The sequence below is a fragment of the Phyllobates terribilis genome, unplaced genomic scaffold, assembly GCF_046119375.1.
Source record: "Phyllobates terribilis strain yellow unplaced genomic scaffold, ASM4611937v1 Scaffold_4__5_contigs__length_816908805, whole genome shotgun sequence".
Classification (NCBI taxonomy): domain Eukaryota; kingdom Metazoa; phylum Chordata; class Amphibia; order Anura; family Dendrobatidae; genus Phyllobates; species Phyllobates terribilis.
In genome coordinates, this window is record NW_027362764.1 from 749,423,567 (window position 1) to 749,439,259 (window position 15,693).

Consider the following 15,693-nt stretch of genomic DNA (forward strand, 5'->3'; position numbering starts at 1 on the left):
GAATTATGAGCAGCTGATGAAGATCCAAGTCATGTAAAGTCCTGCAGTGACCAGCTGCCGATCTACAGCAGCGAGTCGGAAAATAAATGTAGATCCATGGACTAAGAAGGTGGAGGAATATCAGGAGAATGCAGACTGCAAGTAATTCAGCAGCTGCCAATCGCTAGGCAAATACCATTAGAATATGACATAACTGCGACTGGTATAATATGATATAGCAGATAGAAAAGTAAAGGAAAAGCATAACCCAACACTTTCAGGTGCTTATTGGTGTAATGTAACTGCCATAAATTTGCAATTTTGAAAAATTAAAAGCGCTTTACTACACCTTTATTAAAAAGTAACAACTTTTTACTATTATTGACCAGCTTTTGTAAAGTTTTCTGCGCTATTTTCCTTCCTTCTTGAACACCATGCTGGAAGTGCTGTTTTACCTGCCTAGTTCATGCTCTTTTAGACGCTGCTTTGAGCTGCTGCTCTAGCAAAAATCTGCACTCAAACATGCTTGTACTTTAAAGAAAAAAATTCTCCAGAAGGATAATTTCTAAAAAGTTGGCAAGTATATATATTAATATTGCCAACCGCCACCATCACAAGTCCTGCCGCTTTCACATTTCTAAGCAGGCAGTGAAATAATAGTAACCCCATGACTGGGGTTCCCCATCGGTGACAACCAAGTAGGGAAAGTTGCAAACCGTTGAGGTTTTTTTTTATTTTTTTTTTATACCAGGCAGCCACATGGCTGCAGTCTAATCTCCTCTAAATAAAAGGGACGGAGGCAATTAATTGCCACAATTAGCATTAGTGTCAGCTTTAGGGAGCAGACACTGTCCATGAGCAATTATCCCAGTACAGAGCGAAACGCCAGAAGAAAATGCAGAGTCAGGGAAATAACCGAAAGGACGAGGGACAGAAATGCTGACATGTGTCCCATACGGATTGTCAATAGAAATGCTCAGAACTTATAGGTTAACCAGATGTGGGGCAATTATAAAATGCAGAGTTAACAATATACAGGTAACATGGCTGTAGAAAACCGGAAGTACGTGATTTGAATACATGCAGTCACCTGCAGACTAGACGTGCGCGGCCTCATTTAATTCAAGTGAATTAGGAGAGGCCGGACAAGTCTTGTCGGAATGTGGCCGGACGTGCGCTCTGTGGCTTTCTACTACAGTCACAGCACACAATGTACAGGTGCGACAGCTCTAAACTGTAGAATTATGAATTTGAAATTCAAACTGAGCCTAACTGCCCTTGTTGCCCTTGGCAACCAATCACAGCTTTCATTTTAACACGGTTTAAAAAAAAAATAAAAATCTGAGCTTCAGTTGCTACAGGCAACAAGGCGTTCTTGTTTAGACAGTTTAGGCAAAAGAAGCCCATTGATTGGCCCGATATAACAATATAGGCTTCTGGTTTAATGTTTCCTCATTGAAGCAGAAAGAAGAACATGGCGGCATGCTGGATTTGATGCATTACGGATATCAAAGTTATGGCGTCTGTCATTTTGACAGGAAGAATAGCGATGCGGTCACAGCCTCTGAACTTGTACATTCAACAGTCACTGGAGGAGATTATTCAACTTTACTGTGTAGCTTGTGGCATAATCAGCAGAGTCGTCTCATTGTCAATAGAAGGAAGGTCAGAGGAGTCATTTCATTATTAATAGAGAGAAAGGTCAGATAAGTAATCTCACAATCATTCGCGTGCATGGTGAGCAGAGTCATCTCAATATCATTCGAGGGTCAGCACATCATCTTATCATTTGAGGACAGGGACCAGCAGAGTTATCATTTTCATTCAAACACAGGGACCAGCAGAGACATCACATTGACAATGGTCAACAGAACAGAGTCATGTTATCAAAGGAGGGCAGGAGCAACAGAGTCATCGCATTTTTATTCAACGGCAGGGTCAGCAGGTTCATCTCATTCAGAGACCGGGTCAGCAGAGACATCCCATATCAATAGAGGGCAAGGTGCTTGCTGCCATTAAAGCCTGACCCCTCCCAAGGAAGTGTGAAAAACAACCGTAAATTAAAAAATGTTTTTTTCTTTCTTTCAAAATGAATGAACCCAACACATTTCATTTAAAGACTTACATGGAATTGATAATTCTTATTACATGTGACTTTCCCTTTAACGGTCGCCTAATAATCTCATTTGACCTAGTATAAATGGCGCGCGTCTTGAGAACACGGGAGGAATAATACTTTTGAGCGCTTACACAAATCCTGTAAGTGTGAAGTCTATTTCTCTACTCATTGTGGTATTGATCCCTGAATTTCATTTTTCTGAGACTTTTTGCCAGATGCCGTGACGGAAATGATAAATTCAGCCCAGATCGGCTGCCAGGACGGCTGACAAGGTATCCGCCTAATTACAGCAGCCGATCGATTCCCGTTGAGCGTCTGAGCGAGCACAGCTGGGCTCGCCAAATAAATATATCAGCGAGAAGATACAAGGGAACGTGATACCGTAATGTGTGCACAGGAGAAACAGCGCCAAACAACACACCTTAAAGGGACCATGTCACCAGATTATAGAGCATGCACAAGAAAGGTCGGTAAGGGGCTTGCCGTGGCTTAATCCTACTAGAATTAAAGGGGTTGCTAACCTTTCACAAAATCCCGGGTCCAGTTTGTTTTTAAGCAAAAAAAAAAACAAACAACACGCCCCCCCCCCAAAAAAAACACTTCACTCGCCCTCCTGGGTCCATTATTGGATGACATCATGTTGCGCTGCAGCCAATCAGTTAGCTTAGTGGCCCTGCTCAGGCCGAATGCCCTGCTCAGAGCCGCTGATCTCACCGTCAGTGCTGCATCCAATACCAGACCCGAAGAGCAGCAGAGACTCCGTGCTGGACCTGGGGAGGGTGAGTAAAGCCCTTAAAAAAAAGACTAAACCAAAGGATGGGGATTTTCAGAAAGGGGAAAACCCCTTTAAGATTGTAGTCTTTGATCCAGGAGTGAGAAAGTTTAAATTGTATAGGGTATATTCCTTATGGATTGTGGCAGATGGGTACAAATAAAAATGGCCAATTTGTGCAATAACTTTTGGCAGTACTGGCCGTCTATCCTATGTGTATGGAGACTACCCGACAGATGACCTTGGGGGAAAAGAAGGATCAGTCATGCGAAAAGACAATATTTGATCCTTCTGTGAGATTATTCTGGCAGTTTACTCCTCTCTCCCCATTGAAAGCACATGAATACCCATGATGAGCGCTTGTGTAGGTACCTGAAGTCCGACGATGTAAGGTGTTTGGAAGCAGGTTGTTCGTTTTTTAATAAAGAAATCATGACTTATGAAAACTACAAATAGGTTTTAATTGATGAAATACCATCTGGAAAATGCTGGATTCTAGATTAAAATATCAACTGCAACAAGTGAAAAGATCAAGAAGTAGATATAAAGCCAAGAAGCAACCAAGTCCTGCGAGCAATGGAGCAGCCAAGGCCAAAGGCAACATTTTAGAAGACAGAAATGAGAAAGATAGATGAACAGATAATAGATAAAGATAAGACACGTATATTTAGTAAATATAAAGGTTCCCGGTGTTTAAAGCAGACCTGGGCGGCTGTGTAGGGGCTCATTGTGGATATAGGGAGGCTGTGTGGGGGCTCATGCTGGATATAGGGAGGCTGTGTGGGGGCTCATGATGGATATATAGGGAGGCTGTGTGGGGGCTCATGCTGTATGTATATAGGGAGGCTGTGTGGGGACTCATGCTGGATATATAGGGAGGCTGTGTGGGGGCTCATGATGGATATATAGGGAGGCTATGTGGGGGCTCATGCTGTATGTATATAGGGAGGCCGTGTGGGGGCTCATGCTGGATATATAGGGAGGCTGTGTGGGGGCTCATGCTGGATATATAGGGAGGCTGTGTGGGGGCTCATGCTGTATGTATATAGGGAGGCTGTGTGGGGACTCATGCTGTATGTATATAGGGAGGCTGTGTGGGGGCTCATGCTGTGTATATATATAGGGAGGTTATGTGGGGGCTCATGCTGTATGTATATAGGGAGGCTATGTGGGGGCTCATGCTGTATATAGGGAGGCTATGTGGGGGCTCAAGCTGTATATAGAGGCTCATGCTGTATATAGGGGGACTGTGCGCTCCTACTGTATATAAGGGGACTTTGATGGCTCACTGTATATAGGGAGTGCTATGTGAGGGCTTATACTGTATATAAGGGGGTGGGTGTCATAAAACTTAATTCTGCTCAATATTAAGTGATAATTATTGTTTTATATTAATTATAATATTGAGAAAAATTTATTTCAGCCTATTGGTTTCGCCCTCCACGGTCTCGGAAAAACGAATTGCCCACCCCGGATTTAGGGCAATGTACTGTGTATGAGTCAAAAACCAGTTTCCCTTCCTTAAAAACCATGCACATATTTGAGACCAATTCATCTCTTTTAATGCCGGCATTCAGATAAAATTAAAATGAAACAACTTTTGACAATAGTCGATATTATTTTAGATGCTCTAATGGGAAAAAAAAAGTTGCAGAAGCGAGCACTCTAAATAAACCAGAATAAACTCACACTGCGGCCGTCATGCACAAGTCATGCGTAAAACAATGTCAATCCTTCAACTACCAAGCCACACACCAGAAATCACACCACCATACCACGGTCATCTTCTGCTGCCACCACCTGAACATCAGGCGCCTGTACTGAATACGGAGGGGTTTTAGGGTATCGAGATGCTAGAAAGAAATGTGAGAATAAATTGTTTTATACCTGTCAGCACAAAGACGATCAATATATCAATACACCACAATGAACGTGCCTATTGGACAAATGGAGCGGACTTTATTTTTTCACTATCTGCTGCACATTTCATAATGTGCACTAAAGTCTGCCCCATCTGTAGATGTAACAAATAATATGCTGGTAAACAAGTTTTTGAGGAGGAGTTTAAAGAGTTTCTGCTCCAGAAACTCAGCAAAAGGACTCCGTGTGAACACAACCTTAGGTCTTTGGAGTGTTTTCAGTCTATACATTTATTTTCTAATCCATTCATTTTTTAAGGTACTGCTGGAGATTGTTAAGCACTGTACTCAGCCATTTCCTTTTAGTCCCATAGACAATGAATGGAACAGAGAAGCGCACGCTTGACCTCCACTCAATTCAGATGGAGTTTTGTAAAGCCCCATTCTCAGGATCAGTAAGAATCCCAACAGTCAGACCCACAGTGATCGGTAATTTATGTCTTATCACAGAGATAGGGGATAACTCCCAAACTTCATACAACTCCCTTTAAACATACATGGATCATGTTGTATTTCACAGGTAGAGATTTGCAAAATTTGCTTTATTATATTCACTTCTTACATGTTAAACCAGACTGCAATTTGACGCTCACCGCCATATGAGTCACCATGAAAAAGGCAGGTATAATTAGTGTAATTATGAAGCGGAAGATGGGCAACACCCACACTCAAGACCAAAGAAGCTGCATTAACGTAAAGGGCAGTTTCATTTTTAGGCACCGCCATGGGCACAAACTCGACCCAAGAGATCGGTTTCAGATATTGTTTGGAAGGGACTGAAAAACTAAAGCCATATCAAGTCTAATTAAGTCAAATGAATGCACTTCTTAAAATGTTATTATACCTTAATCAATACTGGACTGTGAGTGTGTGGTGACTACCGTTCAATATATTTTCCAGGTACCCAAAAAACAAACAAACAAAAAAAAAAAATGATCATGCCCACCATAAACCAATACTCCTGCAATTAGGGGCATCAATCTGCTGGGGAAATTAGCTTTAGTACAGCTCTATTATATGTATGGTCAGCTCTGAGTGCAATGCCCAAGTAGGACTCTAGTTACTGCGATTTTTAATTAAGTCTATTTTCCAAATTTCTTCTTCTTAGTATTAAGTGTAATAGATCAATGCAAAAAAACAAATGGTTGCAAAATATATCTAATCCTTATAAACAGGGAGGAAATGGTTGAGGAGGTAAAAGTGGCTGGAACCCTAGGAGGCAGCAATCATGCTATTATAAAATTTTGGATAACTAGAGGAGGAAGACATGTGAAGACTCAAACTTCAAGGTTAGATTTCAGAAAGGCAGATATTAAGCGACTCAGAAAGAGAATAGGAGGGATCCAATGGCTGGATGTCCTTAAGGACAAAAATGTCCAGGAAGGATGGGAAATTTTTAAAAATGAGATTCTCAAAGCACAATCGTTAACAATCCCGAAAAGTAGGAAGAATGGGAAGCATTTAAGAAAACCAGGATGGATGAACACAGAACTTAAACACATGCTAAAAAAAAGAAAGAAATGTTTATTAAATGGAAAGAGGGAGGCATATCTAAAGAAGATTATAATGCAGTCTGCAGATCCTGTAGGGCACGTATCAGGTTAGCTAAAGCTGACAATGAATTAAGGCTTGCAAGAGATGTCAAAAGCAATAAAAAAGGATTTTGGGGGTATGTCAAAAGTCAAAGAAAAGTCAAAGATGCTATAGGATTTTTACAGGATGAAAATGGTGAAATGGTAAGAAAGGATGTTGAGAAGGCCAAACTTTTTAATTCCTATTTTGCATCTGTTTTCTCTCAGAAAGAAAATGTAACATCAACTGATCTTCACTGTCCTATTAAAGGAATAGAAGAATCCAGGTTATCTGTAAACAGAGAGATTGTGAGGGAATATTTAGCTAACATAAATGAGTTCAAGTCTCCAGGTCCAGATGAATTACACCCCAGAGTACTGAAGGAGATCATAGAAGAAATTTTAGAACCACTCTCCATAATCTTTGAAAATTCTTGGAGAACAGGAGAAGTCCCAGAAGTCTGGAGAAGAGAAAATGTTGTTCCTATCTTCAAAAAGGGGAAGAAGGTGGACCCAGGGAACTATAGGCCGGTGAGTCTGACTTCTATACCAGGAAAGATCTTTGAACAAATTATTAAACAACATGTATGTAAGTACCTGGATAAGAATGAAGTGATTAACCAGAGTCCGCATGGGTTTGTAACTAACAAGTCATGTCAGACTAACTTAATTTCCTTCTATGACAGAATCACTGACTGGGTGGATCAGGGAAATGCTGTAGATATAGTATATCTTGACTTCAGCAAAGCATTTGACAAAGTATCTCACACCATCCTTATTGAAAAAATGACCAAGTATAGAATGGACAAGGCAATTGTTAGGTGGATTCATAACTGGCTTAGTGATCAGACTCAAAGAGTGGTCGTAAATGGCTTCACATCCAGATGGATGAATGTCTCAAGTGGGGTACCACAGGGCTCTGTCCTGGGACCTGTATTGTTCAACATCTTTATCAATGATTTAGATGAAGGAATTGAGGGTAAACTGATTAAATTTGCTGATGACACAAAGCTAGGAGGGATAGCTAACACTAGAGAAGAGAGAGAGAGAGAGAGGCTTCAAAAAGACCTAAATAAACTGGAGCAGTGGTCAGCAACTAACAGAATGGTTTTTAACAGGGAAAAATGCAAAGTACTACATCTGGGCAATAAAAATGAAAAAAGCATATACAGAATGGGAGGAATAGAGCTAAGCAACAGTACATGTGAAAAAGACTTAGGTATACTAATAGATCATAGACTGCACATGAGTCAACAGTGTGATGCAGCAGCAAAAAAGGCAAATACAATTCTGGGATGTATTAACAGAAGCATACAGTCTAGATCACGTGAAGTCATTATCGGATTTTACTCCTCTTTGGTCAGACCTCATCTGCAATACTGTGTCCAGTTTTGGGCGCCATATTTTAAAAAAGACATCGACAAACTGGAGCAAGTTCAGAGAAGAGCGACTAGAATGGTGACCGGTCTGCAAACCATGTCCTATGAGGAACGGTTACAGGATTTGGGAATGTTTAGCTTGCAAAAAAGAAGACTGAGAGGAGACTTAATAGCTGTCTACAAATATCTCAAGGGATGTCACATTGTAGAAGGATCATCTTTATTCTCATTTGCACAAGGAAAGACTAGAAGCAATGGGATGAAACTAAATGGGAGGAGACACAGATTAGATATTAGAAAAAGCTTTTTGACAGTGAGGGAGATCAATGAGTGGAACAGGTGGTGAGTTCCCCTTCAATGGAAGTCTTCAATCAGAGGCTGGACAGACATCTGTCTGAGATGATTTAGTGAATCCTGCATTGAGCAGGGGGTTGGACCAGATGACCCAGGAGGCCCTCTCCAACTCTACCATTCTATGATTATATATATATATATATATATATATATATATATATATATATATATATATATATATATATATATATATATATATATATATATATATATATATATATATTTTTTTTTTTAAAAGGTGTTGTCCAGGACTTGATTGCTGAGGACTTATCCTTATTCCACCCAGGACAATATCTGCAAGGAGTTTGTATGTTTTCCCCGTGTTTGCATGGGTGTCCTTTGGGTTTTCTGGCTTCCTCCCACAATCCCAATGACATCCTATTGGGGAATTTAGACTGAGCCCCAATGGGGACAGTGATAATGATGTCTGCAAAAATCCGTAGCACAATATAAGTAAACTAAATAAAATGGAACTGTCATTTCAGGAGAACTTGCAGCGGATGTCTGTTTCTGCCTCTAGCCCCTCCCCGTCTGCATAGAACTTTATGAGCACCAGCTGCCGCTAAAGAAACATTTTGTTTATGAATTGAGAATTTTAAGAACGATCAGCCCAGTGGGAGAAAGAAGCGGATTTCTCTGCTAAGATATATTACAAAGTTGCTGATTTTCATGTGAACTATTGATTTCAGTTTCGATGGGGAAAAAAATAAACTCTTTAATGCCAGGATTCCCAGCAGATTGCAACTGATCACAGCAGGGGGACACTTTACGATCTACTTAAAACCAGGTCCATTGGTTTCAAACTAGTGAACTCCTTTACGTTCTGTGATCTGGTATGCAATCTTAAAGAAACACAAACCCAATACAACCAGTATAACTGGACCTGGAAGTCGTGTGTGAGCCACTAGAAAAACAAACAAAAATCCTGGAATTGATACTTTAAGGAATAAAATGACTTTTTGTATGAATTTTCCCGAGGAGTATGAACATTTCTGGGAAATGTGAAAGCTGTCAGCGGCATAAACGACGGCAGGAACTGTCAGCGAGGCCGGTGTGTTTATCCTGGGAAATCCTACATGGAGCACGTACCCAGGAAAGTGCCAGCGAGACATTCCAGAAGTCGAACTGCAAACATATAACATAAAGGGCAGATCCTACCTGCAACAAATGTCACCGACATGAATAACACAGGCCTGCAGAAAGTTTAAAAGGCCAACTTTAAAAGTTATCCTCTATTTATGGAGTAAGAGATAACTCTCTGATCACAGGGGTCCTGCCGCTGGGACCCCCAGTGAACCTAAGGACAGTTGAACATCGCATTATTGGTCCTTACCTTGGTACTGGCTAATCAGAGCTGAATGTAGGAACACGCCTCATTGACAAGAGGAATGCTAACACCCACTTGTCTCCTTGGAGCCTTTGAGTTACTATTCACTTACAGCAATCGGAGATCTTGAAAACACGAAGGAAATTAAACACAAAGTTTAAGAAGCCGAACAGAAAGATAGAGATGGTGACCTAGTTGTATAGTAGTGTCTATAAATATGTGCACCCTGGGGGTATAGATGACCTGTAAATCTGAACTCTCAGATTTCATAATATTCACAAGACACTTCCACTTTCCTCCAGGAAGAGGCGCTGCGGTTTCCTGCCATCGGTATGACCAGGTTTTATTTAAAACAGGCATGACAAATCAGTTTTCGGTTCTGCATCCCCTTCAGGAGCTCGGCTGGGCTCTTTGAAAAATAACTATAACTAGCTCTTTTTTTTTTATTAAAAGTTATGGAACTTTGCAAATCGCTTTATTAAGGGAGTTTTATCAATTCCTGTAAAAAATTGCAAGTAAATCTCTTCTAAACCCCGGCTTTTCCCCAGTCTATTTGCTGCCTTTAGCTGCACAGATATCAGGATGTACTCATGTGGAGTACAGATGATGGCAGTGGTGGGTCGGCCCCTGTCTCGTTCTGAGGGCTCTGCCAATCAGAACAATCTCCTGCAGCTGCTTCTCCGCAGAGCTAGGGCTCATGCAGATGACCGTATAACTTGATCGAGTGCTATCCGTCATTTTCAAGGATTTCAAGGATAGCACTTGTTCCCTTGTTATTCAATGAGGCCATGCACGTCTGATTCTTCTGAGCGGAAAAAAGGAAAATCGCAGCATGCATGATTTGCCATCAATAATTGGATGGGGCCACTCCACTCTGGCCACTCCACTCTGGCCACTCCACTCTGGCCACTCCACTCTGGCCACTCCACTCTGGCCACTCCACTCTGGCCACTCCACTCATAAATTGCACAGATTTTTTCAGATGAGATAAAAATGGTCGTGCGAGACTCAGATGCTGAGTAGACCCATCACTGCCATCTTCTGTACTCCAAATGAGTAGGTTCTGATATCAGTGCAGCTGAAGGCAAATCGACTGGGGAAAAGCAGGGGGTTTGGAAGCCATCTACTTGCAATTTTTTTATGGGAATGAAAACAAATCCCCTAATAATGTGATTTGTAAAGTTTCATAACTTTCCCTGTTGGACAATAATTGCTAACAAATATTAAAATAACAGCTTAGTCTATAATGGATCCGTAATCCGCAATTTACCTTCCTATGCTAATGTTCTTTAAAGGGTATGTATACTTTTCAACTAAAATATCGTAAGTGCATATGAAAAAAGTTATACAAAATTTCCACATCGTCTTCATAGGTCCAACATTCCCGGCCATAGGTCTCCTGACTTAAAACTCAGCAACCTCATATATGTCTAGGAGTCTAAAAAGGTTGAGTGCGGACATAGCGCTCCGTTCTCGGAACCGTGAATGTCGGACGTATGAAACGTGTGAACATTGGCCTCCACCATGGCGGACACACACCACACTACTGCCCCTCGCAGAAAAAGCCCCCCCCGACTACCTAACAACAATATATAGAAATCGTTGGATCTTGTATATTTTTTTTTCTCATTCTAATATACAAATATTCTCCGTGTTTGTTTCTTTCGAGTGGTTTTCACAGCAAAGACGTCTCCTGCAGCCGCGGACCGACTCTGCAGTGTTTAATCTGGCAGAAGCATCAGCAGGAATTCCACAGAAATGAGCACATTCATCGCCATGAGCCGTCAGATCAGGAACGCCGGTCACGTGATCAGGAGCGCCGCTATTCACACAGGACGGCACAAAACAACTATTTACCTTGCAAGAGATGAAATATGAATATCAGGAGCTACAAGAAGTAACATCTTAAAGGGAACACGCCAATAACATTTCAAACTGGTTTCCTTTTCCCAGTGCAGAGCGTCATGGCAATTGCTGCCTCTAGGGGGCGATCAGGATGTACAGTAGATTTGATTCAGGCCAATAGGCGTCATGTAGACCTATAGGTAGATCACCCCCTAGTGGTGACAATAAGTAGAAGTTACTTGGGCACTGTAGGTCTAACTATTGGATCTAAATCACTGACTGAGGTGAAGTAAAAAATATATATATATATATATATATATATATATATATATAAAAAATAACCTTTATTTATAATCCTAAAGTTTATACTATCACATCCACCGTGCTTGCTGCAGTCTATCCACTATGGCCTTTAGATATACATTTCATATTGTGGATAATAATAAAACAAACAATGTGTACACTTCTTATTTGTATCAACATTTATATATCAGGATACTTTATATTTCTAGGGAGAATCTTTCCATATCTCAATCTATAAATCGGAGATCCATTTATTGCATTAATGACCCTGTAATGTATAATCAGATTTATTGCTTTTTTTTTTTTATCAATATCTGTAAGATTTTCACAATATTATCTCCCCTCCCAGAGATCCCAGTTTGATTTTGCTGCTGTTTTTACAATATTTTATGGTCTCATTTAGATATTGCACTTTGTCTTTATATTTAATAATTTTCAACCATATAGTGAGAACTCCTTATTAGTGTGATCCACTCCTGAATGTCTTATTAGACAATTTTATACTGAAATCGTAGTCCTTGTCTTGAGGACCGAGCCTATATTCCAAATAATTACCGGTAGGTCTCAAATCTATCGGAATATTGCACTCTGCAACTATACTGAATACGAAACAATGAGAACAGGTTTAATAGGGATTTATTTATCATCCCTAATCTGGTGCAATGAAAGAAGACTAATAATAGGGGTTGAACTCTTGTGAAAGCCTTCGTCCCTGATATATCCTGAATTCCTAAGCACAGGAGCGAATACTGCCAGCCACGATAAGAGCCGCTGTAGACTGACTGTAGGTCTACTAAGTTTGATCAGCTGAAAGAAAGCCTTCAACTTATTGACTGGGACAAAGTTCTTAATCAAAGGAATACGAATAGTAAATGGGAAACCTTCAAAAGAATTCTGAATACTCAGTGCGAGAGGTATATACCGTATGGGAATGAAAGGGCCAGAAATAAGAGGAAACCAATATGGTTGAACAAGAACGTAAAAGGGGCGTTAAATAGCAAAAAAGAGGCATTCAAGAGATTAAAACAGGAAAACAGTAAGGAGGCACTAATGTGTTACAAGGAAAAAACGAGAACCTGTAAAAAACAAATAAAAATAGCGAAGGAGGAAACAGAGAGAGACGTATTGCTAGGGAAAGTAGATCAAATCCCAAACTGTTCTTTACGTATATAAATAGTAAAAGGATTAAATCGGATAATATTGGACCGATAAAAAGTGAGGAAGGCAAAATCATAGAGAAAGATGAGGATAAAGCTAATCTATTAAATAATTTTTTTTCGACAACTTTCACCAAGGAAAGAGAACTAACAGGAGAAATGAGAAGTGACAAACTTAATCCTCCACTAAGTATGACAAATCTAACCCAAGCTGGGGTACAGAAACGCCTCAGTAACATTAAAATAAACAAATCACCAGGACCTGATGGCATACACCCACGGGTACTAAGGGAACTAAGTAATGTGATAGACAGACCGTTATATCTTATATTTAAGGACTCTGTTGAGACTGGGTCTGTGCCACTTGATTGGCGACAGGCGAATGTAGTGCCAATATTCAAAAAGGGAGCGAAAAGTGACGCCGGAAACTATCGGCCGGTGAGTCTGACGTCCGTTGTGGGCAAAATTTTTGAAAGCTTTATTAAAGAGGCAATTACGGAGCATCTTGATGCTAATAATCTATTAACCCCGAACCAACATGGATTCATGAGGAATCGCTCCTGCCAAACAAACCTGATTGACTTCTACGAGGAGGTTAGCTCTCGAGTAGATCAGGGGGAACCAGTGGATGTCGTGTATCTCGACTTCTCAAAAGCGTTCGATAGCGTGCCACATAATAGGTTGGTATACAAAATGAGAATGATGGGGCTGGGGGAAAATGTCTGCAAGTGGGTAGCTAACTGGCTAAAGGATAGAAGGCAGAGGGTGGTTATAAATGGAATATTCTCAGATTGGGTAAGCGTCACTAGTGGGGTACCACAGGGGTCTGTACTAGGCCCAATGTTATTTAATATCTTTATTAACGACATAGTCAACGGGATAAATAGTAAAATATCAATATTTGCAGATGACACAAAGTTATGTAAAACAATTAATACAAAAGAGGACAGTGCAGACCTACAGAGGGACTTGGATAAGCTGGGTAGGTGGAGCATTAAATGGCAAATGAGGTTTAATGAGGAGAAATGTAAGGTCATACATATGGGAAGGAAAAATGGAAGTCACCAGTACTCACTGAATGGGAAATCATTGGGGAATTCAGAGATGGAGAAGGACTTGGGCATCTTGATTGATAGCAAACTAAATTGGAGTGCCCAAAGTCAGGCGGCTGCTGTAAGGGCAAACAGGGTAATGGGATGTATCAGAAGAGGTATAGCTGCAAAGGATGAGAACATTGTTCTTCCACTGTACAAAGCACTGGTCAGACCACACTTGGAATACTGTGCTCAGTTATGGGCCCCAATATATAGAAAGGATATAAATGAGCTTGAAAAGGTACAAAGGAGGGCAACAAAATTAATAAAGGGAATGGAGGGACTGCAATACCCAGAGAGGTTGGCAAAACTAGGACTATTCAGCCTGGAAAAGAGAAGGTTGAGGGGGGACATAATAAATGTGTACAAATATGTTAGGGGACAGTATAGAGACCTTGCCCGGGATTTGTTCAAAAGGAGGGATATTACGGTAACAAGAGGGCACTCACTAAGACTGGAAGAGAAAAGGTTTCAGCACCAGCATAGGAAGGGGTTCTTTACGGTAAGAGCAGTGAGAATATGGAATTCACTGAGTGAGGAGACGGTAATGTCGGATTCACTAAACCAGTTCAAGCGGGGACTGGATGCATTTCTAGATACCAGGCAGATTTCAGCGTATACTTAAAAATAAAATAAAATAGTAGGTTGATACAGGGATTTATTCTGACTGCTGGTTTCAGAGTCGGGAGGGAATTTTTCCTCAAGTGAAGATTGGCCAAATCATTTGGGGTTTTTGCCCTCCTCTGGATCAACTTTAGCAATTACAGAACTAACAGGTCGAACCTGATGGACGCAAGTCTTTATTCGGCTTTACAAACTATGTTACTATTGGGTCTATTCATGGGGCACTCCATGACTGTTATAGGATTTATCAGGTGCTCCAGTATCTTATTATTCTGCCACTTCGGGAACCTATCATAGAACCATCCGGGCACCCCCCCCAAGGCCGCATCAACCTAGCCCCCCACCTCCAAGGCTGCACTCCACCTGGGTGCCCCACCCCCCCCAGGCTGCACTCCACCCGGGAGCCCCCCTCAGGCCGCATCCACCCAGGCGCCCCCCCAAAGGCTGCATTCACCCAAGCGTCCCCCCAAAGGCTGCATCCACCCAGGCGTGTCCTCCCCCCTCCCAAAGGCCGCATACACCCGGGCGCCCCCCTCCCTAAAGCAGCACCCCACCCGGGATCCCCCCCACCCACCTGGGCGCTCCCCCGCACACCCCCAAGGTCGCATCCACCCGGGTGCCCCCAAGGCAGCACCCATCCGGGCACTGCATCGCTGAATTATCAGGGTATTCTATTGTTCTTCGCCAGGACCTCAGAAGGTACAATACTGTACAGCTACCGATTCACCCCAAAGCCTTTCATGAACATTCTGATGCATACATAACCCTGTGCGTCTTGCACTTGAAGAATTCCCTGGTGAATAAAACAGGAATAAACTATAGTTCCCCTTTAAAAAGGACATCCAGCGATGATAAAACCCCTGCCGCTACATAGCGATATTAGAGATAATGCTCCACCGGCTGCATTCCTGGAGGATTACAGCAATGTCTATAGGACACTCTGGAGCAGGGAGGGCGGCTCCTCCGGACACTCAGGAGCAGGGAGGGCGGCTCCTCCGGACACTCAGGAGCAGGGAGGGCGGCTCCTCCGGACACTCAGGAGCAGGGAGGGCGGCTCCTCCGGACACTCAGGAGCAGGGAGGGCGGCTCCTCCGGACACTCAGGAGCAGGGAGGGCGGCTCCTCCGGACACTCAGGAGCAGGGAGGGCGGCTCCTCCGGACACTCAGGAGCAGGGAGGGCGGCTCCTCCGGACACTCAGGAGCAGGGAGGGCGGCTCCTCCGGACACTCAGGAGCAGGGAGGGCGGCTCC

At 42.1% G+C, this 15,693-nt stretch overlaps 1 protein-coding gene across 2 annotated transcripts in view; it reads right to left on the reverse strand.

Moving 5' to 3' along the window:
• The window catches only part of TMEM65 (transmembrane protein 65), a 49,786-nt gene that overhangs the window by 21,415 nt on the left and 12,678 nt on the right, over window positions 1-15,693 (reverse strand). Inside the window, exon 2 of one of the 2 annotated variants that reach the window (XM_073679862.1) lies at window positions 4,646-4,723. The exons of the other annotated variant lie outside the window; for it this stretch is intronic. Within the exon in view, the coding sequence (XP_073535963.1) occupies window positions 4,646-4,723 (78 nt within the window). The remainder of the gene's footprint in view (window positions 1-4,645; window positions 4,724-15,693) is intronic. 2 annotated transcript variants of the gene reach the window in all.